This window comes from Lemur catta, chromosome 7, assembly GCF_020740605.2.
Source record: "Lemur catta isolate mLemCat1 chromosome 7, mLemCat1.pri, whole genome shotgun sequence".
In the NCBI taxonomy this organism is placed as follows: domain Eukaryota; kingdom Metazoa; phylum Chordata; class Mammalia; order Primates; family Lemuridae; genus Lemur; species Lemur catta.
The window spans coordinates 22,632,638-22,659,857 of NC_059134.1; the positions used below are offsets into that span (position 1 = coordinate 22,632,638).

At 54.6% G+C, this 27,220-nt stretch overlaps 1 protein-coding gene across 1 annotated transcript in view; it reads left to right on the forward strand.

Moving 5' to 3' along the window:
* Positions 1–27,220, forward strand: part of DSCAML1 (DS cell adhesion molecule like 1) — a 326,542-nt gene that overhangs the window by 262,364 nt on the left and 36,958 nt on the right. The window contains exons 12-16 of the mRNA XM_045556390.1: positions 15,958–16,157; positions 16,708–16,804; positions 17,355–17,483; positions 24,676–24,843; positions 26,049–26,119. Coding sequence (XP_045412346.1) covers positions 15,958–16,157; positions 16,708–16,804; positions 17,355–17,483; positions 24,676–24,843; positions 26,049–26,119 — 665 coding nt within the window. The remainder of the gene's footprint in view (positions 1–15,957; positions 16,158–16,707; positions 16,805–17,354; positions 17,484–24,675; positions 24,844–26,048; positions 26,120–27,220) is intronic.

A 27,220-nucleotide genomic window follows, 5' to 3' on the forward strand; every position in this document is an offset into this window, starting at 1 on the left:
CCCTCACCCATTTGCAGAGCCAGCCACGGAAGGGCCTACCATTTGCAAGGCCAAGTTCAAGGCTTGCCTCAAGGCCTCTGACAAACGCGGGAAAGTTTTGACCCAATACAGCTCCACCTTTTCAGACCTCACACTTCTGTGAACTCTCAGAAGGCAAACTGACCTGAATTGCCACTTTACCCAAGCAGAAGAAGGAAAAGTAAATATATCAAAGGGAACAACAGCAGAAAAACGATCCAAGTGTCAAGTTGGACGTCTGTGGTTGGCCTCTGTTGGGGAGCATGTCCGCCATTGGTCCCTGCGACTTCCTGTGATAACTCAGCACTCACTAAGTGTTGCTCACCTAACACTCACTAAATAGGTCAGTAAAGCCCCGTGACTAAGAGCACAGACTTTAGAACCAGATGGACTTGGGTTCAAATCCCAGATTTGCCACTTGATACCTGTGAGATCCAGGATAACAATCTCTGTAAGCCCCAGTGTCCTCCTCTGCAAGTTTGGAATTGCAGAATAATACGTTTTACTCATTGGTAAGGTCTACCATGCACTCAGAGCAATGAATATAATGCATGGCACAAAATACACACTCAACAATTGGCAGTCCTCAGTTTTGGGTGGTGGAAACCTAGTGATGAGTAAGACAGAGTTGCTGTTCTCAGGGAATTTAGGATCTTGAAGAGGAAATAGACAGATACCCAAAACAACTATTATACACAAAATGATAAGTGCCTTAAAAAGCTACAAACAAGGTGATACAAAAAGAATCAGAGATGGAGTCATCAATTTTATTAATAACTCTGGAGGCAGAGAAGGGGTGTCAAGAACAGCTTCACAAAAGCAAAATAGTCGCTAAGCGGGGCTTGAAGGATGAGCAGGATGCTGACAAGAACCAGGAGGGGGACGGTCATGCCCTTCCAGGGGGAAGCACAAGCAAGGCCGTGGAGGTGGGCACGTGTGCGAATGTCCTACAGCACGGTGGGAACTTGGGGCGTCTGGCAGAGAGCGAAGGGAGGATGAACTGTGAGATGTTTATGGGCTGTGGAAGCTAAATGTTTTCTTTGTGTAGAGTTGACTCGACAGCAGGCTCCAAACCAGAGTTCCAGGGGCCCGAGGGTCTGGTGGGGGTCGGGATTCCCGAGCTGTTCTTGGAGAATTGCTATGCAGAACCCTCCTCGGGGCCCCAGGGAGTGGAGGGTTTGTTAGAGTGGGAAATTGGTTTTCCAAGTCCTTGAACATCCCTGATGGCAACCATCCAGGCCCAAGTGGCCCCCACTCCTCCCTGACCCCAGTCTCGGTGTGGGCCGAGCCCATGAGTGCCTGAGCACACAGCCCAGCCTCACCACCTCCATGCACAGCACTTTACAGTTTACAGTGCTCTTTCCATACCTTGCCTGTGAGGGTGGCAGGCACTAGCTCCTGCTCAGGGAACTTTAGAGACTGGATCAAGGTCACTGGGTAGTCTAGTCCTGGGTGAGACAAGAACTTGCCCCGTGGACTCCCGGCATGGTAGAAAGAGCACAGGCTGGGAGTCCACAGACCGGATGCTGGTCCTGGCCCTGTGGCTCACTGGCCACGTATCCACAAACTGGTCTTTGTCTTCTCTGGGCCTCGGTTTCCTCATCTGTACAATACGAGGCCCAAGCTAGAATCTAGTCACTAGCTGACCCGAGGTTCCTTCCAGCTCAGTCCTGGCAGCACACGTGCTCTTTTCAGGGCACCAGACCACCTCCCAGAACTTGGCTGAAAATACATGTAATTAACAGAAGAAAATGCCACGTCCACAGAGCTGCCTTTTTATCTCCCTTTTAAAATATTTTTAAAAAGAGATAATGACCCAAAGGAAGAGGAGGCAATTCCTCCTGCAGCTGACACATGGGGAAAAACTAAAGCAGCTTCAAAGAGAATTGTTCATGGAGAGGCAGGTATGAAGCCAAGCTGCTGAGGCTGGCTGGGTTTTGATGCTGCGTCGCGAGGCGGCACCTCCCGGGACTCGGCCGCCCCATTGTGCAGCTTCAGGTTACCGTCTAAGACAGGACTGTTACACCCCAAACTCTCCTCCACTCTGAAGGTTCCAATGATTGGGCCACAGCAAAGCCCACGGCCAATTAAGCTCATAAGGGCTCTTTGTTTGGTTTGAGTTTTGATTTATTTGTTTAGCAAAATGTCAGGCCAATTAAAGCGAGATCCAAGTGCCCTCAGCAAGCAGACACCCAGCTGCAGAGTCACAGGAGTCTTGGGGAGAGGCATGGACCCAGCTCTAGTGGAAAAGGGGCAGTAGAGGGAGCTTAGACCAGGTCACCTTCTGATTGGCCACTGGGACAGAGGTCAGGATGCAAAACTTTGGAAAAGACAACTGTGTGTCCCATGACCCAAGACGGTCCTAATTTCAAATTCACCCAAAGAAAGCTCCTTCTTGCCAGACAGAAGCAGCACTTCCTTCAGAGCAGGGGACCTGGGCCGTTGCCCCTCCCCCAGGGAGGGAGTCCAAGGGCCAAAGGGAATGGCCGCCCAGAGCTTGCAAAGCCCTTTCTAGCCCACATTCCAGGTACCCAGGCAATTCCCTTCCCGCACGCCCCAAGCCTGCTTCCAGGACCTTCCGAGGCCTCCTCCGCAGTCTGTCCTCCCGTGGATGGGCCCTGCCACCAGCGTGACCCCTAGACCTGAGGGAGGGCTGTTTGCAGGGCATGTAGCTGGAGCCTGGACACGTGGACCAGGATATCCACATACATACCCATAAGGCCCCTCTGAGCACATGTAATAAACTGAGGCACGGGGACAACTGGCCCAAGATTCTCCTGTGTGTTCCCTGGTGGTGGGTCCTGTCTCCTCACCAGACTGAAGCTCCTTGGGGGCTGGGAACGGTCCTCCCCTCCCTGGGTGGGAATTCTCACCCCTGGCACCCAGCTGAGCACAGCCCTGTGCCCATTCTGGCATTCTGCGCCAGGGACGGACCCCAGCCCGCAGGTTTCGTCTAATCACACCTGGGGTCACAGGTCACCCTCTGCTGTCTCCTCGGCCCTTCTGAGTCCCCTGATTGGGTCGGGGGCAGGTAGGACACTCTGCTGGATCTGCCGACAGTGGGGGAGGAGGCAGGAAGACAGAGTGGTGGTGGCACTCAGGGGCTGAGGTCTGGGCTGGTGGTTGGCCCGGCCACAGCTGTGGCATTTGAGGGCCAGGGCCTGCCGTCTCCACGGGGTGGTAGTCATCAGTCAGCCTCACCCGCCCAGCCCCAGCCTGGCCTGGGCCAAGCCAGGGGGCCTGCTCTGCAGGCTGGGGCCCCGCCTCCCCAGCCGCTGGTGATGGGGGAGGGGAAGAGGGACCGAGCCACTGCGATGACTTCCATGGCGATGATTATCCAGCTGGCTCGGTGGCCTTATTGATTTTCAGACTTCATAGAATAGGGAGCGTCACTTTGTCTCCTGCTTCATCAAACAGAGGCGAGGACAGAGGCTGGACACATCCCCGCACCAGGCCGGGCGCCCCACTGCAGCCCCCTTCTCAGAGCAGCAAGGAGTCAGCAAACCACCCTGGGCCTGAGCCAGGAGTCTGCAGCCCGAGCCAGCCCCGGCTCTGCCCACCCTCTGCAGGGCCCAGGGAGGCCGAAACAAGTAGTTCACGAAGGGGGCAGGAGGGCCCTGGCCAGGGAGTCGGGAGTCTTGTTTCTTGCCCTGGTGTCCCCATGACACCCTGGGCAAACTGGGGCCATCGCTCCCTCTCCCTGGGACTCAGTCTGCTCCCCTGCTCAGAGGGGTCACAATCCTCTGTCCCTTTCCCTCACCCCCGAAGGCATGAACAGAGCCCAACAAGTGGGTCCATTCTTTTGCACCAATGGACACCCAAGGGCACATGTTGTCAGTGCCGGGCCCTACCTCTCAGAAGCTGTAGCCTTGGAGCTTCAGGGGGTTGTAGAACAGACGAAGACGAGTCTGAACGAATGAACTGCAGGAGATCTCACTGACCTCACAACACCAACAGTAGCATCAGAACAATTCACGGTGCATCCCAAGCCCAGCCCCAAAGGGGACCTGGGTACAAAAGTTTCAAGGTAGAATAAAATAATCCCCACCCTAGCCCCATGCCCTCTCATCGCCATAGCAACCCAGTGCCCCTGACAAGCAGGGGAGGTTTTACTGAAGGAAAAGGAGGGATGAACCTGCCCGTGCAGCCTCCACTCCCAAGTGAAAAGTGCTTGTCCCCAGAGCTCCCAGCTGCACCCTTATCCCCTTAGAGGCTTTAGGAAGTGGTGACGTGCTTTATGTCACCACTATTTAACTCTCACCCTTGCAGTCCTGACGACCACGGCACTGGAGAGTTTCCAGATGAATCTGGGCTCCATGGTATCATTTAGGGCACACCAGATGCATAATAAAATTACGTGCATCCCCCATGTCAACCCAGGTAAAGGTGCCAGCAAACATTCTGAGACAAAAGCGTCAAGGTCATCACTGGGTGGCTCCATTTAATGGATAAGAAAATACAGACAGGCAGAGAGCTAAGCACTGCCTCAAACCCTGCCCTAAGAGGGGATCCTAGAACTGCTCCTCCAGTTATGACTGAACCCCTTCTAAATGACAGGGCCAGAGTAAATTGCTGAATCTGCCAAGCAATAAACCTGTACTTCCTGAGTAGCCCCCGTGTGTCCAGGCTGGTGCCGAGGTCTGAAAGAGAGACAGGCAAGATTAAGTCACCATCCCTGCCCTCCAGGAATTTACACACACGATAGGAAGCTGGAACTAACCTTCGGGAAACAGGGCAAGATCACGTGTTGAAATGTTTGGCACTAGAAGTGCAACATTAGGTTAGAAAAGGAAAAATCCAAAGTGCACAGACACGGTCAGGCAGAGCTGCCTAGGAGAATGGACTTGAGTTGACCCTGGAAGAACAGGTAGGGTTTGGATAGATGAAGGGAAGAAAGGAGGCATCCAGGCTGAAGGAATAGCATGAGCAAAGGCCCTGGGGCAGGACGCCCATGGGAGGCAGTGAGGAGCCCACCTGAGCAGAGGTGGCAGCTGGGGACGAGAGGGCCATGTTGGTCGGGAAGTGAGGCCCTGAGGTCTGTACATGACGTACTAGACGATGGGAGTGACACTAGGATCTTGAGCAGGGAATGGAGAGAAATGGCAACTCTCGGAGTCATTTTGAAGGCACAAATACCAGGCCTTGATGAATTGAACAAAAGAAGCCAGGATGGTGCCACCAATAGCAATGGAATAGATGAGGCGGGAGACGTAGTATGTTCGCTGTGGCTGTGTCAAAGCAGAGGTGACAGGGGGTGCCCTGAGGCAGCTGGACACAGGCTGACACTCTGCCAGGATTCTCCCTAGAGCTGTGTGCTAGACCAGATGAGCCTGAGGCTCCCGCCCCACTAAAGTGACTGACTGGTGTGACTGGCAGGTGTCCTGTCCTGAGACCAGCGGGCTGAGGGCAGATTCCCCCAAAAGCCTGAGCCCCCACCCCTCCCTGCCCAGCCCTCGGGGCCTCTCGGGTCTACAGAGACTTGAGACGTGGCAGGATTCAGTTCTAAAGAACATCTTCCCCTGCCTGTGTTTACGCATGTGCAGCCCTGCCGTGTTCATTCATTGCTCAGTAACTGGCTGTTGAGTACCTGCCCTGTCCCTATCCCTGCGCCAGGTGCTGGGGGCTGTGTTGGGGGGCAGGATGGATGTGGTCTTTGCACACCCCTGCGCCTGCCTGCCTGCCTACCGCCAGCCGGGCGCTGAGCTCCCCGTAGAGCAGGGAGCGTGAAGCCCACACAACCTGGCACCCTAGGGAGCCCCTCCAGCTCCATGGAGCAGAGGCCGTGGCTGCCCTCCCTGGGCCCTCTGCACTGAGAACCTGTTGTCGCATGTCGGACCCCTGTATAAGTTTCCTGTGGCTACTGGAACAAAGTACCACAAACAGGGTGGCTTAAAACAGTAGGAACTTGTTCTCTCCCAGCTGTGGGAGGCTAGAAGTCTGACATCGAGGTGTCAGCAGGACCATGCTCTCCCGAGGGGCTCCAGGGCAGGAGGCCTCGTTGCCTCTCCTGTTGGCTGCTGGTGTTCCGTGGATTGTAGACACATCACTCCAGTCTCTGCTCCGTCATCATGTGGCCTCCTCACGTGGCTCCACATCCTCTTCCCTCTGTGTGTGTCTCCTCTCTTCTTCTTGTAAGGGACACCAGTCACATTGGATCAAGGGCCCACCTGCTCCACTACGACCTCATCTTAACCTAAGTCTTGATCACATCTGCAAAGACCCTATTTCCAAATAAGGTCACACACACAAGTACAGGGGTTAGGACTTCAGCATGTCTTTTAGTATCCCCATGCCCAGCCAGTGGTCTGATACCGATAGCTCTGTGCTTTCCAGAATCTGGAAGCTGACATGCCCTCCTTCCGGCATCCTACAACTGCCCCTGCCTCGATGCAAACAGTCTCCCAACCAGAGTCCCCCTCCTGGACAAGAGTCGGCAAGTCTGACCTCTGCAGTGCACAGAACTCCAGGGCAGGGGTCAGCGAACTGGGCCTCAGGCCACATCCAGCCCGTGTCACTGGAGGCCAGCCACACCCGTGCTTTATGTCGTGCCATCTGTGGCTGCTTTTGAGGTTCAACAGCCGAGTCGGAAAGTCATGACAGAGACCTATAGCCCCCAAAGCCTGAAACATTTACCACCAGGCCCTTTACAGCTATAGGACACTCATAGTGATGATCTGGAAGCAGCTTCCAAGGGATTCTAGAAAAATGGCGTCATCTGCTTCTGTTTCTGGAAGGATTCTGATGTTCAGAATCACTTCTCTCATCTCTAAAACGAGGATCAAAATACTACCTACATCCTAGGGCTGTGGGGAGGGCGTTTAATGAGATAATTCATGTAAAGCATTAACCATGGTGTGTGCACATAATAAGCATTCAATAAATGTTAGCTATTATTATCACTATCATTTTTCCAACATTCTCAGGAAAGGCAAGGACCCGAGGCAGGGGGAGAAGCAGGTCCCACCTTCCCTGGAGAACTCTCCCCTTCCTCTGCACGCACTCCTTGGCCGGCAGCCAGCAGAGCAGGTGACTGACCCCGTTTTCAAGCTAGATGAAGCCAGTGGGCCGACCATGCAGCAGAAAGAGGGCTGCAGGCGTGACCCCCACCCCAAGCCCCTCCACACACACCTTTTCTGCCAGTTCTGCCCCTCGTGTGCCCGGGCAGTGGACGGCTAGGGTCCCTCGGGGCCCCCTGCTCCGCGGGCACCTCCCCACCCGCTCCCGGTGCTGGGGCTCACTGCTTCCATGCGATTTGAATTTATCTCATGCTTCAGGTGGAGCTTGGCTAATCAGGGGAGACAAGAAGCCCAAGTGGGTGCAATCAAATTAACACCACCACGGCCCTGGCTCTTTAAGAAGGGAAAGACAAAGCTGGCACCAGAAGGCACCCCACCCCCAGCCTGTCCCCAGGGAAGCCTGGAGATGCTGCCACTGAGGCCCAGCAGAGAGCTTCTCCCACCCGCCCCGGCGCCACCCCGTGTGCCAACAATGCCCCTTTGTGGCGGCTTATCTCACGCCGACAAACAGGGTACCGTTCTTGTCGGGAGCTTGTTAACAAGGAGCAGAGACATAAGCCTTTGGGGGGAAGGAGGGGCCCACCCACCTCTCAGGGGTGCGTGTAATCCTTTCAGAAACAGAAGGAGGCAGCCTCTGAGCCAGGGAGCTCCCTTCTGCCCTGACAAGTGGGGTGCGGGGTACGTGGAGCCCTCAAGAGGCTTCAGGGCACCTCTTAGAGAGGGTGAAGAAGAGGACATTCAGAAAGGCATTTCGGCATGCCTACAGCATCCTTTTTAGTGAAAAGCTCTATGAGATGAGAACGATGGAGAGATTTCAGTTAGACTTTCAGAAGGACTTCCTGAAAAAGTAAAGTCTCTTCCTTGGGAGTGGCGAAGAACACCATAACTTTGCTGTCCTTCCTCCAGTCCTACTGGCTTTGGAGTGTCCTGCCCGAGGCAGAGGAGGGACCAGAGAACATCTACTAGGATGGGCGTGGAAGAGGGACCAGCCAGCCCTGTGGTTCTTCCCCCAGACCACGTGTGAGAATCCGCTGGGGGTAGCGGTGGCCTTTGAGGAATACAGATGCCCAGGCCCCACCCTGGACCAATTAAATCAGACCACAGAGGGGGGGGGAAGTCTGTGCAGTAATAGCTTTAAAAGCTTCCCAGGGGATTTTTTTGTCAGCCAGACGAGAGAACCTCTTCCCCCAGACCACCCACCCGGAAGGGCAGACTGGCCTAACCCCTGGTCCGCTGGTTCCCAGTCTTCTTGCCCCCCAAGGTAAGATGCGTTTCTCTTCAGAGAAGCTCTGCTCTTGGCACTCCCGTTCCTGGGCACCTGCCCTGACCTTCTCTGACATTCACACTGGATGGGGTCCTGATTCTGGCGCTTACTAGCCACGTGGCTTTGGGCAATTTACTTCACTCGGCCTCAGTTTCCCCAGGCACAAAGTGGAAATAAAAATGTAGAACTCAGGACAGGACGTGGCACACAGTAGGTAAACTCTGTGATTATGGTTAACGTGGTGCACGCGAATGGGGAAGTCCTGCCCCAGCTTCCCTTTGGAATGCAGTTTCCACACCTCTTAACATTTCAGCAGCTCTCCCAACAGCCAGTGGCATCCTCATCCCGTTTCTTCCACATCCTGCTTCCCACACACGCTGCTCCTCTCCTTTGGGTATTCACAACTGAGTCTTCCCTCCCTGGTGACTTGGGGACTTGTCAGAAACACCAGCTGAGCTCCAATCAGCAGAGGAAGAGAGGGAGGGAGACAGAGACAAAGAAGGCCTGGCTCATCTTCCTTCCAACTCCCGCCGTCCCCAGCCCCAGCCTGCCCAGGACTGGGTTCCTGCCCCCCTACCCCTACTCCAGTTTTCAGCCTCCTTCTGCACTCCCCCCAGAATCTATCCACGGGGGGGAAGCAAAAAAACAACCAGACGGAAGAAGGCTGGGATAAGCCAAAAGAAAGGGTGCTGGTGAATTGTCACGCAGCAGCTGTGTGACCTTAGACAAATCACTTAACCTCTCTGAGCGTCCATTTCCTCACTCGTCATGTGGCGGGATAATAGACTCTAGGCTACCTCCTTAACAAAAATGAAGCTCCATGCAAGGGATGCACCAGTGCTTTGTAAACTGCAAAGAGCAGGCCCGCCCCAGCTTATGAGGTGGGAGCCCAGAGGAAGGGGAGCTGGGGCAGCTAGGGAGGGTCTGCACAGGTGCAGAGTTTGCAATCCCCATGGCGGGGTCTGGGACCTGAGACTTCCACCTCCAGGCTGGGGTTGGTGGGAAAGTGTGTGGACGCTGGGGGTGAGGGAGGCCGCAGAGCTGTCTGGTGGTGTTTTAAAAATCTATCAGCCTCTCACATCAAATTAAAATGTAAATAGCAGCTGGTCCGGGCAGGACCTCGGGGGTGACAGGAGCCGGCCTGCGAGTAATTTCACAGACGGGAACCGGTTACATCGGATTCTGACAACTGTCTTGTTTCTGAAATTGATTTCCTCGCCCCTCGGCTTGCTGCCCTGGAAGGGCCCTGGAGCAAGGGGAGGGGTGGTTCTTCTCCGGCCCTGGTGCCTTTCTCCTCGCGCCTGCCAATAAGGCCGCATCAGAACGAGCAGGAGGAAATCGGGACTCTGCACGGCTGTAAGGCGGCAGCCTGAGCCCCAGTGGCCCGGCCGGGCTCCTTCCTGCCCTGGAGTGAGTCTAACCATGGGCCCGGGCAGCTGTTCTGGGGTGCGAGGGGGGAAGCAAAGGCATCCGGTGCTAGGGCGTCCTCTTTCTTTCCATGAATATGTGATAAGTCCTGGAATAGAGACACTCTGCCCTGGAGAGTCTCACGGTCAGGCACAAGGGGACAAGGACACTGCAGTAGGACATGCATGTGCAGGGGATGCCCCACAGGAGAGGCAACTGCATGCAATGTGGGGTGTCAGGGAAGGGCCCTGGAGGTCGTCAGGAAGCCTCTCTGGCCGCTGCTAGAGTTGGCCCCAATTCGGCCACTCTCAGTGCCAGGCACTGTAGCAGGCGCTGGGGCTGGGCAGCTTGGAGACTGGCCTGCTTCACACCAGGATTCCCCCAGGGCCTCAGAGAGAAGCCCCCTCCCCACCTGAAGGGGCTGTATTGGAAGGTGCTATGTACTGAGGGGTGGCTCACCCACACCCCTGTGCCCAGCCCCTCCCTGCTCCCAAGTCCCCTGAAAGTCTCCCCTGCACTCCTCTTTGTAAAGAGAAATCAGCTTTCCCTGGCTGTTAATTGACTTGCATTGCAGGAAAGCAGACGAGTGGTATGTTAAAGCTTCCTGTGTCCTGTGCTGTGTTGCTCTTGTGGCTGCCATTAGCATTTGTCACACAAAACTCACCCTTGTGCATACAATCCCCTTCCCCGCCCCGGCTCTCCTGCCTGTGCCCCTAAAGCTACAGTCCCTGCTGCCCATCCCAGGAGTAGCCCACCGAGACTGACCTGCCACGGAGGCCACAGCCTTTTTGGTGACAACCAATTCCATTTCCAAAAGCTAGAGACTGTGTGCAAGGGTGGCACAGACAGACAAGAGGGACAACCACCTTCTGGAAGCCTTGGCTACCTCATTTGAAAATGAGGATAAACAGACTGACTTCTCCCGGTGGTTGCTGGGAAGAACCATTGAACAATAAGCCAAGAGACAAAGTGTCCAGCCTGTGGCCTGCGCCATCGTGGGCACGTGGGAAGCCACAGAGCTTCAGCAAGAAATATATGGGGACACAGGCTTTGGAGCCGGGGAATAATAACAGTGCCTACCTCAGATGAGTTCACCTATGTGAGGGCTTAAAATACTGCCAGCACATGGTAAGCTCTCAGTAAAAGGGAACCATGAAAGTGTGTGTGTGTGTGTGTGTGTGCACGCGTGTGTGTGCACAGGCAGTGTGCACTCAGGTGTTGCAACCGTGTGAGTAGATGTGTATTAAATAGCCACATCAGGATATTGATGTGCAGTTGATAATTACGTCAGGTTACGTGTGTGTTGCCATGTGTGGGCTTACGGTAAGGGTGTCAGAGCACGGGCCGTGAGGGTGACTGTTTGGGATTGTCCATCGGTGTGTGTTTCTGACACTGTGCGTGTGTGCGTGTTTGGGAGAGAGAGAGACTGGGTCAGGATCCATGCTCGTGCAGATCACTGCACATGAACGTCTCCCTAGGGGACTCTTGGGGTCTCCCTTCAACCCAGAAAGCCCTCTGGAGCTCAGCCGATCTCCAGGTAGGGAGGGTTCTCAGTCGTGTTTGTGGCTGTGATTCAGGGAAGAAATATTAACCTGTATAATCCAGAGCAAGGCGCAAGGGGAGGGGGAGGAAAGAGGAGACAGCAGGTGGGGCAGGCACCTGTGCCCTGAGCGTCCTTCTATTAGGGGCACAGAAGACGCCATGGTCCTTGGAGGCGGGGGGCAGGGCCTGCAGGAGGGCACAGTGGCGAGTTCTGTTCTGGCAGGAAGACTGCGTAGGGCAGGGGAAAGAGAGGAGGAGGATCCCTGCCTCCTGCCCAGGACACAAGCGCTGAGTCACGGAACCCCTTCGCAAGACAGTGAGCCAGGTCCTCAGACCGTCTTCCCCTCTCTCCTGAGACCCACACACCCCCAGGGGCCCAGAGACGAGGGGCCCAGATGCAGGCCTCACTTGACCCCTCTCTGCGATGCCCCTGGTGCCAGAGCTCACTGCCTCCCCCTGTGGCCCTTTCCCTAAACAGCCAAGACCACCAGAAAAGTCCCTCTTAGGCCAAATGGGAGGCCTGCCCTTCGGCCTTTGCGGTATGTCTCCCTTGCTCCCTGTGGGTTACTAATTTCCAGTCGTCCGCACGGTTTGCCATCTGCCTGTCTTCCTGGTCACACCCCAGCTTGTCGATGTCCTCCATCAGATAGAGTGACCAGAACAAGGCATACGTCATGGGTAACCTGAGCTCGTAACTATTAGTCCTAAGGAACTGGGAAGTGGTTCTCCCAGTGACGCCTCATCGCCCCCACGCGTGCAGCCGTGTGTTAAGCATCGCCTCCCCAGTCCTCTCTTTGGCACGCGCTGCTGCTCGCTAGGGCGTGACCTCGGGCACGTCGCTTTCCTGCAGCCTCGGTCTCTTCACTTGTAAGAGGAGGGGTCTGTGCGGGTGATCTAAACCAGTGCCATTCAGTAAGGACAGAACACGAGCCATATATGTCATTTAAAATTAAAATCTTCTGGTTGTTACATGTTCAGAAAAGTAAAAAAAAAAAATGAGATTTATTATAATACTGTATTTTATTTAACTCAATATATCTAAATATTAACATGTAATCAATATAAAATTTAAGGAGATATTTTACATTCTTTTTTTTTTCCTCCAATGTGTTGGAAATCTGGTGTGTATTGCTAGTGCCCAGTCATGAAGGTCTTCATCTGGGCTCTGCCACGCTAGGGTCCCGCGATTCTGTGCGATAGCCCGGCAGGTGACATCTTAGGCCAGGAACTTGGTGCGTGCGTATTTATCCGATGCTTTCCTTGGAACGGGAGAGGGCATGAGAGCCTGGGGGGCAGGAATGGATCCCAGGGGTCTCGAGCAGCCGCTGTGTGGCAGGCACGTTACGTACATGGACTCACTTTGTCCCCGCAACTGCTCCAGGGGTCTCAGAGAAGTTAGCTTTAATGTGCTGCAGGCTGCATAGCTGGTAGTGACAGAAGTAGAACCCAGGCCTGCCTGGCCCCCAAGCCCCCAAGCCTTCTCTCCTCTTCCCCATGGGGGAGCTCCCTGAACTTCGGGATTGTGAGAAGAGCATTGGGTCGTGCTGGGTGGTGCTTGTTGCCGTAATAGGCTGCCAACTGGGGTGGGGGTGGGGTGGGTAAAGGGAACCGGCTCCAGGCCCCAGGTGTGGTTGTCACCACACGCAGCAAGGCTGAGGGGCCAAGGATCTCTGGGGACCCTGCTTTCTCTGCGCACACGTCTGTCTCTCTGAACAAACCTGACTGGAAAGACAAGTTCCCTGAAGTGGGCCCAGCATGTATGGATATACACGCTGTGCACTACTCAAAGGTACGCAGCCTAAGGGGCAAGTGGGGTCTGAAACATGGTGTATGCTCCACTGGCCAAGCTGTGGCTCCTGGCACCAGGCTGCATCTGGAGGGTGAGGATACCTTTGTAATTCACACACAGGCCCTGGACAGGTTAGCGCAGGCCTACCTGGGGAACAGAGCAGAGGTGTTTTGCAAAGCTGTGAAGTTCTCCTACCAAAAGAAGAAGCTTCCTTTTCCCTCTGCCCTTCCTCGGACTCTGACCTATGCTGAGGCTGGACCCTGCCCTGGGCCCCCTTTTTGCATACACACATGCACATGCACACACACACCCCTCCACACAAATATTCCCCCAGCTCCTCTGTGGCCTCCACAACAGCTTCTCAGGAACAGGACCTGCCCTCCCCAGGAAGGCCTCAGGGCCTGACCCACCCAGGTTCCAGGCCCCTGTCCCCTGATCATTCACTGTAAGGAGAGAAGAAACAGCCTCGGTGCCCCCCGCCCCACACCCAGGCATTTCAATCCTCCAGTAAAAAATGGAGGCATCTGCAATGCGAGGCCCGACTTGTTGATGTAAAATCTTACTCTATATTCCACCCAGGTTTATACGAGTGAATTATGCAAATCTTTGATGGAAAAATATTCCTCCGCACATCCTTGAGAGTGTAAAACCTTAGTCAATAATTCATACTCGGGTGTCTCTGACTGCAGGCTTTTTCTTCATTATAACTTGCACCTCGTTATTTGTCTTTCACGTTTTATTGTATATCTTCGTGTAATGCCATGCATTATAAAATTTATCTGCTTCATTACTTGATGAGCTGGGGCCGGAGAATGTGCTGAGAGGCTGGCGCAGGGGCCTGGGGCCAGGGCTGTCCTCAACATCACACCCTGCGTGACAAGGCGGCAGCGGAGGAGGTGGCTGTGTGCGGCGCAGCCCCCGGCTCCCTGCCTTTCTTCAGAGGCTTATTTGTCCATAAACGTCAGCTGTCCCCGGAGAGTTTGCGGGGAAGAACTTTAAGCAGGTCTGTAAGACAGTGGAGAGAGAACCCCTGAGGACACTGGAAGAAAGAGGACAGAGGGCCAGCCACTGGAAGAAAACAGGACAGGGGCCGGGTGGGCAGGGAACTGGGTTTGGAGGGGAGGGGAGAGGAGCCCCCTGGCAGGATGGCCCAGGCAGGCCCGCGTGGGGGTGGGGGGAGCCCGTCTCCGCTCTGCAGGACTCACCGTGAGGAGGGGGCCTCCCCTGAACAGGGGTGTCAGATCGTTGCAGCTAGGGATGGCCCCTCCCCGTGTGTTCTCCAGGATGTCTCCTGGGCACCCCTCCCTAGACAAGGGCCACTGGGGACCCGCACTCTGAGAGGCAAGTCTTCCCAGAAAGGGGGTGAGGAAGAGAGAAGGCCAAGGACAGTCCCAAAGTGGCATCAGCCTATTGCCTTCCTGGGGCCTGGCCAGGAAGCTCACTGCCGCTGAGCTCCCGCTCAAGCAGGTGCGGCTGCCGGGGGCCTTTTCTCTGCTCTCCCCATGCGAGCGCTGCTAAGTCAGGCGTGGTGCGCTCCTCCTGGCCGGGTACCCGCCATCCTGTCCTGGAATTGCTGGTATGCCTGTCTCTTCCCACGCCGAGAGTGACACTCCCTGAGACCAAAGGGTTCTGTTAGCTCCAGAACCCAGGACGAGACCTGGCGCACAGTAGGTCTCAACGATGCTTGTTGAACGGGCGACTGTGCTTCCCCAGATGCCCCTCAGTCAAAGTTGATTTCTCCCAACACTCTGTGAAACGCTCACGTTCGTGCTCACGCAGGGCGGGACCCCGTCTCATTGTCACGTGTACACCCCCAGCCTGGCACAGGGCCTCATGGTGGTGTAAGTGCCCCTGGTGTGTTCATGGAGGTGGGCGGAGGAGAAAGGGGACAGGGTTTCTCTGCCCCCAGACCACCTTTCCCCCGCCCCTCCCCTCCCGCTGCTGCTGGCCGAGGGGCACAGGCCCGGGCAGGGGCCAGGGCGGTGGGAGGGGTGTCCCGATGACCAGGCAGGGCCTGGGCTGCCCCATGGGGAGTTTCCCAGGTCAGCTGTGGGGGGGTGGGGGCAGATCCATCAGCCCTCACGGGGGTCGGGCTCCCTCTTGACCATCTTAATTACGGTGGCACAGCCAGGGTTTTCCACTGGATTTTGTTTGAAGGAACAGGAGGAGGATAAACAAGCCCCAGCGACAAAGCAGAGTCCTGGTGCCTTAAAGCAGGTTCTTAACCTGGGGTCCAGAGACCCCCCCCAGGAGATCCAGAGATCGAATTTGGGGGGAGTCTGTGAATTTGGGTGGGGGAAAAGAATCACATACTTTTTTCACTTACCTCTAAGTGAAAATTAGTATTTCCTTCCATTCTGAACATGATCAACAGAGCACAGCAGTAGCAGGGCCTGTGACTGTCACCAACAGAAACCCACACACGTGTTCCTGTCCTATCACAGTCACTGCAGATATCTCAAAATACCGTTTATGCTCACCACCGTTACCAGACCACGGTAATACAAGGTAATACAAGACAGTAATTGTAAGACCTACCGCTAGGACTTCTTTCACAAACAGTAGTAAAGAACACATACTGATATGTGATATACAGTATCAAAAGTTTGCTTTTCATGTTTTCAATATTTGCATAACCATATTTCAATACAGCTGGTTTCCTGTGTAATTCTGTGTATATTATGCATGTGAAAACTTTCTGCCACCAGTCAGATGGCCTCCCCAGAGGGGCCAGGGAATGTAAGAACCCCTTGTGACGGGGTGAGGGGAGAGGGGACAGGCAAGGGGGCTCCCTACACTCGGTCCCCACCCTGATCAGACCCTTTCCCGGGGAGGGCGGCCGGGTTGGGGCTTCACCACGGGCACGTGCGCCTCCCCCAGGCTGGCCTCCAGACCCTCACTGGGCCCCCTCGTCTCCCCAGTCCCGGCCATGATCACCTCCCACCCCAACACCACCATCGCCATCAAGGGTCATGCCAAGGAGCTGAACTGCACGGCGCGGGGTGAGCGGCCCATCATCATCCGCTGGGAGAAAGGGGACACCGTCATCGACCCCGACCGCGTCATGCGGTACGCCATTGCCACCAAGGACAACGGCGACGAGGTTGTCTCCACGCTGAAGGTGAGCGCCCACACCCCACCCAGTCCCCGAGGACCCCGACTCTCAGAGAGTAGGGAGCCCACAACTATTACGTCTGCATCCAAAGGAGGCAAATGGGGAGTCTGGGAGCCCCTCCCCACACCCCAAAATGTACCTCCCCTTCCTACCGAGTTCCCCTCTCCATCCAGGCACCTCTGCCTCACTGTATCTCCTTTCTGACAACCCCACGGCCGTCAAATGTGGGCTCCTCAGCCCCCCTCATTCTGGAAACCCCTGGGCTCCGTTATCCCTTAGGGACCCCTCAGCCCCTCCCTTCTGGACCTCTCAGTTCCTCCAACCCTCTGGGGTCCCCCTCCCTCCTGGGACCCCTCAGCCCCTCCCTGCATGGATCCCTCCACACTTCCATCTTCGGAACCCTCTGGCAAGAGAAGCCCTTGACAAAACCCCTGTGGGTCCCCCTCCCAGAACAAGATGGCCTTGCTGATGCCCCAGGAGTGGCCCCTTCCAGTGACCAGCTCTAAAACACTCTCCCCGTTTCCTCCTTCTCCTGCCCCTGCTGCTGGTCTCCCAGCTCAAGCCAGCTGACCGTGGGGACTCTGTGTTCTTCAGCTGCCATGCCATCAACTCGTACGGGGAGGACCGGGGCTTGATCCAGCTCACTGTGCAAGGTACCTTCACCTGCCCTGCAGTCCCAGCCTGCTTCCCCAGGGCCAGGGGCCCACAGCCAACCCCCCCACACACACAATGGGCAGGGGGCACTGCCCACCCCACAGGGGAGGATGACAGGAAATGGCTTTCTGGGGAAAAGCCTCCCTCCTGCCCAGAGTGGGGAGATAGGACCTGTCCAGGCACACTGGAGACAGCAAAGCTTGGCAATGGCTGCAGCCCCTAGAGAGTCCCTTGCCAGTTCTGAGAGGGGTGGGGGACTCAGGTCCCTGGGCCCAGGCCCCTGGAGGAGGTATGGGAAGGGAAGCCATGCTGGGCAAGTTGGGGGCCCTCCCCCAGGGCAAGCAAGAGAGGTCAGTGAGGCAGGAGGCCAAGCCGGGCCACCTCGGCCTCTGAGCCCTGCTGCCGGCCTCCCCAGCCCTCACCCTGCTCAAACCCCTGGGTCCCAGGTCCTTGGTTAGACCACAGGTCACACCAACCCCCAGGGGCAAGCAGGAGGCCAAGCTCCCTGCCATAATCCTCACCTCTGCCCCCTCCCCCACCTTACCCCAGAGCCCCCCGACCCCCCAGAGCTGGAGATCCGGGAGGTGAAAGCCCGGAGCATGAACCTGCGCTGGACCCAGCGATTCGACGGCAACAGCATCATCACCGGCTTTGACATCGAATACAAGAACAAATCCGGTAGGTGCTGGATTGGGAGGGTGAGGGCTTGGCCTTCCACGGCCCCTTGTGCCACATGCCCTGCCTGTGCCCCTCTGGTGGGACAGCCCCTGGGGCCTCAGGGATGGCCATCTACGGCAGACACACAAGCACCCACCAGTGTACAAGCACCTGTGGCTTTTGAAAAGAGGGACACTGGCCAGCTAGGAACTCAGGGAGCAGATGGAGGGGCCCCCAGTTGGGCGGTGTCAGGCCTTTCTTTCCGAGATTGTCCCTGGGCTAGTGTCCTCAAGGGTGGTCTGATTTAAAGCAATTTAAGGGCACTGAGCCCAGGGCTGTGGGCTGTCTCTGTGGGGTCAGCAGCTCTGTGGGTTTGGCCGGGTCATCTGGACACTCCTGTTTGGGACGAGTGGTGACCAGAAAGCCAGTCTTTCCCGAGAATGGGTCGCTGGAGGATGAGAGGCCCTGGAAAAGCTTGGATGCAGGTTTCCTCCTCCTCTCAGCCCCAGCGGGCTCCTCGCCGCGGCCCTGCCACAGGAAGCTCGGGGGACGCCAGGTATCTGGGGAGATGTGCTGGGGCCCCGGCCAGGGGGCAGGAATGGTGAGGAGGGGGCCTGAGAGGGGACCAGAAGGCACCTGGGTGGCCTCAAAATAGGAGTGAGAAGAAAACGTACTTCTCATTCCGGATCCTATTCTACCTTTTCAATTCGATACCATAAGCCTATATTAGCTTCTCAAAATAATTTAAAAATAAAACACAGAAAAGAGTGTAGAGAAGTCAGTCCTCCCTGGTCCCTTTCCCCCTGCTCTAAGGTTCTCCTGAAGCCTTCCAGACCCTTCCTCTCCCACTTGGCGGGGCGCATGGCCTCTGGCTGGCTTGCCTCTCCCCTCGGTGACCTCATCCTGTTCCCTGCTGTATTCATTCCCAGCGCCTGCATGGACCCGGCCACAGAGCAGACGCTCAGCAAATGGTTGTTGAGTGGTTTGAAGGGAGACACATTAAAGCAAAGCTCTGAGCTGCAGTCACCCCTTGAGAAGCAGCTCCATCCAGGGCACGGGGTCGGGCCGCTTTGATCCTGGCTTCTGCAAAAAAGCCCCACCCTCAGGAGCTTCCCGTCTAGTGTCAGGCAGCCACCCAGGAGCTCAACCTGAGAGCTGCCAAGCAAAGGAGGGCTGCAGCCAGCACGCTGCATTGAGCTGGGTCTTGAGGACTTAAAGGCGACGGGCCCAGAGCTCAGGGACCTCAGGCACAGGGAAGGCAGAGCCCAAGCAAGGGTGCGGTGCACGCCAGGGAGTGGCCTGTGGCCTGGCACGGGGTTCACAGATGCAGTTCACAGGCAGTAAGGCTACAAAAGTGCTATGGGGCAGGGCTGGGAGGGAGGCCTCCAGGCTGAGCTTTCGCTCTGCTGGGGAAGGTCGTCTGAGCCCCAGGGAGAGGCCTGAGCAGCATGGCATCTTAGAAAGAGGGTGCATGTGAGTGGGAGAAATTGGTGTCCAGGAGATGAGCAAGGAGGCTGTGGCAGCCCTGCAGCTGGGGAGAGGTGACGAGACAGAGGGGCAGAGGGAGCAAAGGGCTGCTAGAGTCCGTCTGACATCTCAGAGCTCCCTGAGGCTGGGTGCAAGCTGCTGGAAGCAGACAGGCGGGCTGGGTCCAGATCCCGACATCTCCGCATGGCTGTGCATGTGCCATCTCCTTGTTGGGTGCACATCTGGGAAGGGAAGTGGATGCCTGGGCTGTCCTTGAGCCCCTACCCCTCTGCTCCCCATAACTGCCTCCCTGCCCTCCTCCCCCAGCTGCCCTGCTGCCCGCTCCCCCTCCCCTGACCACTCCGTGACGTGTGGAAACCTCTCCTGGGGCACAGCTCAGCAGGGCGATGCTGAGAACGTCACACGTCTAGAGAGAATGCAGGAGAAGGGGCGGGCAGGGAAGATGCTATTCTCAGAGCATGTCCACGCCTTTCCCCAGCCCCTTCTGTCTCCCCTGCAGGATGAGGAACTGCCATAGACAACCTCGGAGCTGGCAATGCCAGGGTGGGTGGGGAGGGTAGAGGGAAGGATGATGAAAGTTCAACCTCAGACTCTCCCTTCCACAGGGCTTTGCACCTTTAAAGAAATAAATCCCAGGACCCAGAACACTGAGAAGGCAGCCGGTCCTTTCCCCTCCCTACGTTTGGGTGGGGCTGCTCCAGAACAGCCCCCCAGACAGGCGTCTGTCACACCCTGGCATTTAGGAACAGGAGTTCCTTGAGAAGCACAGCGTGGCATCCCCGGAGGCAGGCAGGGACCACGAGTGTAGCAGTTTCCTCGTCTGTAAAGTGGGAACGGCAGTGCCTGCTTCCTGGGACCGTTTGGGGGATTCGGGAGAAAGCCTCTAGCACAGGGCTAGAGTAAACTTTTAATAAATGTAAGTCCCTTCCAACTCCAATACTTCATGTAGCAATTTATAGTCCTGTGGGACTTGCAGGCTGAAATATGTGTGTCTGTCAGTCAGCCACATGTACTGACTGCCAATATTTTTTGCAGAATCATGTACCAGCCATGTGGTAGGGAAAGAAAAAGAAACAGGAGACAGAATGTTGCCCTTGGAGCTTACAATGCAGTTGGAGTGAGAACGTACACCGCACACGCACACGCACACGCACACTTTGAGAACCATTACAAAGCACTCCCCAATCAAGTGTAATGCACCACAAACTGTATTACGTGAGACGTGAACAGGGTATCCAAGGGAACAGAGGATGACTCAAAGGAAGCCAGGGCGCGTGCGTGCGTGTGGTGTGTCTGAGCACACCTTCCTGCACCCGTGCAACAGCGGAACGAGAGCCACGCTCCAGCAGAAGGCTTGGGTTGACCAGGTGTCAGCACTGTGCGCTCTTTAGCAAACACTTAATGTCTTTGGGCGTCTCCTTATCTATAAAATGGAGACAGTAACACGTCATTCTCAGGGTGGTTTTAAGGCTCAGGCGAACATGATGACATACATAAAAGTGCCCAGCACCGAGCCTGGAACATGGTACCTCCCACAGTCCCTGTTCTGTGCTCCCGCTCCCCCACCCCCTTCCCCCACCGCAGAACACACCCATCCTGGGTCCTGACCATCTGCTCCTGGCTGCCTTCTTTGCCCCAACTGTGCCTTTGCCAGGTTTTCTGCCATGTTGCTCATCGTGCTAATTTTCCAAGGGAAATTACCAAGTCTGCCCTTTCTAAGCCATCCCACTCACGCTGACTTCTCCTGGCCCCAGGCAGCAGAGTAATAATACATGAATGCTGAATGACAAATAGCACCGTCCACACAAAGCTATCAGATGGCACTGTGCAGATTTAAAAATGCAGACACCACATTTCGCCCCTGTTCGCCAAGCAAGGAGCAGGATGGGTTCTTTGAGGATGGCCCTCCACGCCCAGAAGGCAGCCTCCCGGCACAAGCTGGCGTGGGGGCTGGGCTGGCCACCATGGGGTGAGCTGGCCTGGCGTGGTGTGGCATGGCGTGGCATTCTGTGGCCGCCACACCACAAGAGGGACTGGCATTGGGATGTTGAGGGCTGTCGTCGTGACGCAGAGAACCCTTCTCCGTGCTGTGAAGAGATTGCCGGGGGAGGCTCAGAGCCGTGGTGCAAGGAGAAAATCAGAGATGCAGAATGGATCCACGTCCCCAGCACACAGGCAGCTAAATGCTCCAGATGCGGCTGTTCTCCAAGCTGCACCCCCTCCACCGTGAATACGTCTCCTGAAAAACCAAAGACTCCCGGTCCCCTCTCAGCAAGCAGCCCACAGAGCAGAAGGCACTGACATCTCCCCAGCCACTTCCTTATTTTTTAAGAAGAATATTTTGCATCATAAACCCTTTGATGAAGAAAGGGAGAGAGAGCCCTTAATGAAATATGTTAATCTGGGTAAGCCAGGCTCATATGAAAGGGAATATTAAAACAGACAATATTCGCCAAGCCAGCTCGGTACTCTGAGAGAGCTGAAAAGGAGAGGGAAGAAAATAGGGCCCCTGATTTCAGCTATTCAGGGTCAGGGAGATGGCAGCGATCAAGTTTGGAAAATCAACTAGAAACCTCCAGATTTGACTCTGATGCATTAGCCTAGAAGGGTTGTGGAGAGAGAGCTATTTTGTGCCAACATCAAAGATGATTTAGGAACACAAAGTCAAATTCACCTGCAAACTAGTAACGAAAGTGAGAAAAAAGGGACTGCTGTCTGGATCACCCACCTCCCCACCTTCCTGTGATTGGCAGCTGAGCGAGCCAAGGAGGGGACAGGCAAAGAGCACACTGTGACAACAGAAGTCCAAAGTAAAGGACAAAAAAGGGGGCTCTGATTTCAAACCAACAGCAGGTCTTAAGTGCCCACCACATGCGAAGCGGGGCAGAGGACCCAAGTCTTAGCCATGGCTCCTGCCTTCAGGGAGGCTAGCGTCTCCCTGGGCAGTGACCCCTCCAGAGCAGGTGCTGTGGACTAAGAGGGGCTGTACACGCTGTAAGAGCTCAGAGGACAGGAGTGGAGAAAGGTGAGGCTGGAAAGGTGAGCATGAGCCAGATGTTGCAGGGCCTGGGTCAGGTTAGGAGATGTGGCCCTTATCCTAAGAGCAAGGATGAGCTATTGGAGAGTTCTATGCGAGGGGATGGTTTGTGTCTAGGGAGGAGCACTCTCGGGCCCCAGGTGGAGTGCGTGGCCTGCAAGAGGGGCTCAGAATGGACAGTGGCTGCAGTGTGGAGAACAGCTGGAAGATGCAGGCGTGCAGTGGATGCCAAGGGCCAGTGAGGTCACTTCCTTGGTCCAAGTGAGCAATGACAGTGCCTGGGCCTGGGGTGAAGGTGAAGATGGAGAGAAGTGGGGAGAGTTGATAGCTACATGGGATACAAAAGCTATTGGACTTGTATGGAGGAAGAGAGAGGGAAGAGTCAAGAATAACGCCCTAAATTTCTGGCACACGTGATGATGGTGGTGCCGTGTGAGACAGAGAGCCCAGGAGGAAGCTGAGTTGACAGGTATGTGGTCAGGAGTTCTGTCTTGGATATTTTGAGTTTGAGGTACCTTGAAAAATCCAGGAGGAGTCATCAAGCAAACAGTTGACTCTAAGGTTTGGAGTTCAAAGGAGAGGCCCAAGCAAAATACTAGTATGGGAGTTACCTGGGTAGAGATGGAACAGAAGGCATGGGTGGGAAAGCATGTATGGAACAAGGGAAGGAGTACCTCGGGTAGAGCCTCGAAGGACTTCAACTATTAATGGTGGGATAGAGGACGCCCGCAAAGAGACTGAGAAAAATGGACCCAGGAGATAAGTGAAAAGCCAGATAGCGTTTTATCAGGGAGCTGAGGGAAGAGTGTTTCATGAAGGGAGAGGTCTAAGTGTTGAACACACCTAAGAGGCCAGGTGGGAAATTGAGTTTGGTGGCAGAGAGGTCATCTAGACCATGGACATATGGCAGTGGTGTCCCAGGAGGATGGGAGGAGTAAATGGTGAGCGTTTATATCACCCAGCACTGCACCTGGCACACCACAGGTGCACGGTAAATATAATATTAGTGTCTCTTCTCCTCAGCCCCTCCGTTTCCAGACACGCTGCCTGAGTGTCCTCCCTCTGCCTGCACTCATCAAACATGAATGCACCGGCTCGTGCTCACTCTCGCTCTCCCATAAACATGGGCAAATCAAATGTGATTTGCGAGAGGGCACCAGCTCCCGGGATGCCACAGAAAGAAGTGAGCACCTGCCTCCATGTGGCTAGGCTGTTCCGTCCCAAAGCCACAAGGAGCCTGCCTATTTGCAATTCTGGCTTAACCTGTCAGCCACAGAGTGACTCTCCAGGTGGTTGGGGTGTTTTATGAGACAAAGAGAAAACAATGTGTCTCTGTGCATCAACACCTGCCATTTTGTTCCTTCGGCTGGTGAACCCAAAGAATTAAATACAAACCACCGACGGGGAGCTGGGCCAGCGCCCTCCGCAGATGCTGGGCCTGCGCAGCTGAAAGTGGCGCTTTCAAAAGCATCGAGACCTCAGTTAACCAGAATTTAGGGGCTTGGGACGGTGTCTTCCGGTAAACTGATTCTCCTGATTCATCAGGCATTAGCTCAAACATTTTTTTTCTTAAAAAATCTTTCTAGAATGTACTAGCCTCCTTTCCTGATTTAGGAATTAAACTGTGGTGGATACAATTTAATCTTTTCTACTGAGGATTTTTCTGGATATTCTACTGTGGGTTTAAAAGGTGTAGAAAATTAGACTGAGTAGTGACATCGGGACATGTCCTGGGGACATTTGTAAGCTTGTTTCCTTGTGCTTTGCCTCTTTTGCTTTTGAAAGTAAGGTGCCCAAAAAGTGACTTGGTTAAGAATTCTGGGTTTGGAAGGTCCTACCTGAGGCACTACTGTAACTGCACCCCCTCCCATTTTTCTCTGAAACCCCCCGGTAGGTGCACAGCAAAACTACATTGAATGAGTGACTGGATTCCTCTGGAGAGGCAGGTGTTGATAGTTACAGCATCCCTGAATGGCATTTAGCTGGTATTTTCCGTGTTCTACAGCTTGCTAAACATTAGTCCTGAGATGGACTGCCCAGCCCCCCGGATAAGTCATGAACATGTTAATCTCTTTGTTGGTCCCTGACCCTAACGACTCAGAGCCCATACTGCTGGTGAGGGAAAGACGGTAGGTGTGGGCTGGGGACTCTGGTACTTGGTCTGTCCCCCACCAACCCTGACATGTAACACTCCAGTTCACCACCTCACAAGTGCACAAGTTAAAGAAACACAGAAGCACAAACAGAAGGAGAAAGGGGGAGGAGACTTGGCTTCCACCTTTACATGGGACCACTAGGCAGATGGGGTACCTCGTAGTTAGAACAGGTCACTGACGTGATGAGAGACCCGGGAAGAAGGGCACTGGCCGGTCAGATCCTCAGGGATGGCAAGCAAGTGGTGATCTTGGCAGGGACCCTGGGAAACCTCTTATTTAACCCCCATCTGAAGTTTAAGCTCATAAGCTGGCCAGCAGCCATGGAAGGTCAGGCTTCTTCCAAGCTGGAGCTTCAAGGGATGACTCCTTGTACGCTGTGAAGTCACTAAGGCCTGTGCCCTCTCTCTGCAGTCTGTGTGAGCTGGACCCTTCTGGGCAGCCAAGATGAGATTGGGATGTACAGGTGCTTGAGGCTGGGAAGGGGTCCTGGAGTTTACCTGGCTGTGCTTTGACATGGGTGTCTTCTCTCCAGATTCCTGGGACTTCAAGCAGTCCACACGCAACATCTCCCCCACCATCAACCAGGCCAACATCGTGGACTTGCACCCGGCATCCGTGTACAGCATCCGCATGTACTCCTTCAACAAGATTGGCCGCAGCGAGCCGAGCAAGGAGCTCACCATCAGCACCGAGGAGGCCGGTGAGCACCGTGCCTGGCCTCCCCTACTCATGACCTTGGGGACCAGGGACATCTGGGGCCCACACCAACCCTGTCCATTGGCAGTGGGCTTGCAGTTACAGAGGGGAGAATGGAGATCCCAAGGTATTTTTGTCTACCTCTGGATCACTGGAGGCTGTTCTGTCTGCCCCTTGTCCAGGTGGGGTTCTGGATTCCAGGTTTTGGGGAGCTGTCCGTAGTCCTTCCCTGCTCCTCTGCCCCTGGCCTGTTTGGAAAAGACAGATCTGCAAAGGATGGAGTACTAGTCCCCTGGGCCATTTTCTGTAACCTTTGTCATGGAATTTTCCTGAAAGTTTAAATAAGATTTCTCTTGCTATATTTTCTTTGTTATTGTGAAATATAAAATAATGCAGAAAAGTACGTATAACATATATGTGCAGTTTTGTGAACAATCATAAAGTAATAATTAGCATAACCAACTCACTGTCACCACAATGTATGTGCATAAGCCATATTGTTTAGTTTTGCCTGTTTTCCAATAGAATATATTCACAAAATCATAGTTTATTCTTTTATGTCTTGCATGTTTTGGTCAATATTATTTTTGCAAACTTCATTCATGTCATTGGTATAGCTGTATCATTTGTGCACTTTCAGTGCTGTGTAGTATTCTGTTATGTGACTGTATTATAGGCTGTCTACTCTACAGAAAGTGGCCATTTGGGTTGTTTATAGTTTGGGGCTATTACAAAAATATTGCTATGAGCATTCTTGTACTATGCTAGTGCACAGGTTCATGAGTTTCTCTCAGAGATATAAGCAGTTGTAAAATTAGAGTCATCAGACAGGCATATACTTCTACCTTTAACAAAAAAATGCCAGAATGTTTTACAAAGTATTGCACCACTTTGGTGTCCCGTGATCAGTGGATGTGAGTTCCTGCTGCTAGAAATCCTTGCACGAAGCAGACTCTTCAGACTATCAAACTTTTACAGACTTTTGCGATCCTACTGGATGTACCTTATTGTCATTGTTTGCTTGTATTTTCAGCAAATTATGGAGAATGAAGAGGAAATTGAAACCCTATGATCATTTCAGGGGAATTCAAACAAAGGTTCTCTGCTATCTGCATCTGAGTTTTTCTCCCCAGGAGTCCTCCAGCTCAGGACGGTGGGGGTGAGAACACAGACTTGACTCATGATTTTTCTTCTTCCCCATCCCCCCAGCTCCCGATGGGCCCCCCATGGATGTCACCTTGCAGCCAGTGACCTCACAGAGCATCCAAGTGACCTGGAAGGTAAGTGAGGTCAAAGGCATCTCCCCTGAAGTGCCTTCTTGCCCCCTGTCTCCTCCATCTAGGAGTGAAGCCCCCAGCAGGCCTGCTGGTCTCTGGTTCCTTTTTTTTTTTCCTCCCTTCCTCTACTCTGAAGGAATTTTCTCTGGTTTCGTATAATTCCCATGCCTGTTTTTCACTAAACCCAGTGAGGTTTGAGGGGCATAAGTAGAGGGGCATAACAGGCAGGCTCCCCACCAACCCCCACTGATGGAGCCTGTGTCTGGGGTGGGATGGAGAACTTGGCAGTGCCAAGGAGGGAAGACGGTTCTTCCACCACACTGGCCCATCCTGCTCATACCACATGTTGTGATGGGGTTGGAATTAGATTTGATTTTGTGCAAAGTTCCTCCTCTGTAACATCAAGATGAAAATACCTCCCTCCCTACCTCTGAGGGTGGGAGAGCTGCAGAGAAAAGAAGCCAGTATGTGCTGCAGCCATTTCTAAGGGGAAGAGACCTGTAAGATCTAGGGGGTGGCTGAAGCATCTGTCCCTTAAGGAAAATCTTAGAGGACATTCCACAGCTGGGCAGGGAAACAGAGCAGAACAACCTTGAGCAAGACCGAGCAATGCTTTCCTGGGTAGCTCTGGCCCTGTCACCACATCCCTCCACGAGCACAGAGGGCTGACAATCCCGAAGCTTCCTTTTGCCCTGCATCCTCCAGTGTCCAAGCACTTTCCCTTCCATTGACTTACCTGATCCTCTCCCCCTGCCTGTGGGGTGGTGGGAGGGGGTGTTCATATCCCCGTCTGTCAGAGGAGGCCACGGGTGCAGAGCGAGCTGTGAGGTGACTTGCCCACAGTCGTTCAGATACAGACAAGAGTAGGGCTCAACACAGCATCTAGAGCCCCAGCCCCCTGCACGGGGTTCTGGAACAGGGAACATTCTTCCGGCCCATCTGTGCTCCTCCCGGAGCTTCCCCATCTCAGCAGTGGGGTTCAGGGGGCGATCGGGAATCAATCACCAAGATCACTTTCTGAGGCTAAGTCCTGATAGGAAAAGCCCAGCTGCTTTGGTCCTCCCCTGGGCTCTTCAGAAAGGTAGACTTGAGAATGGGGGAGAT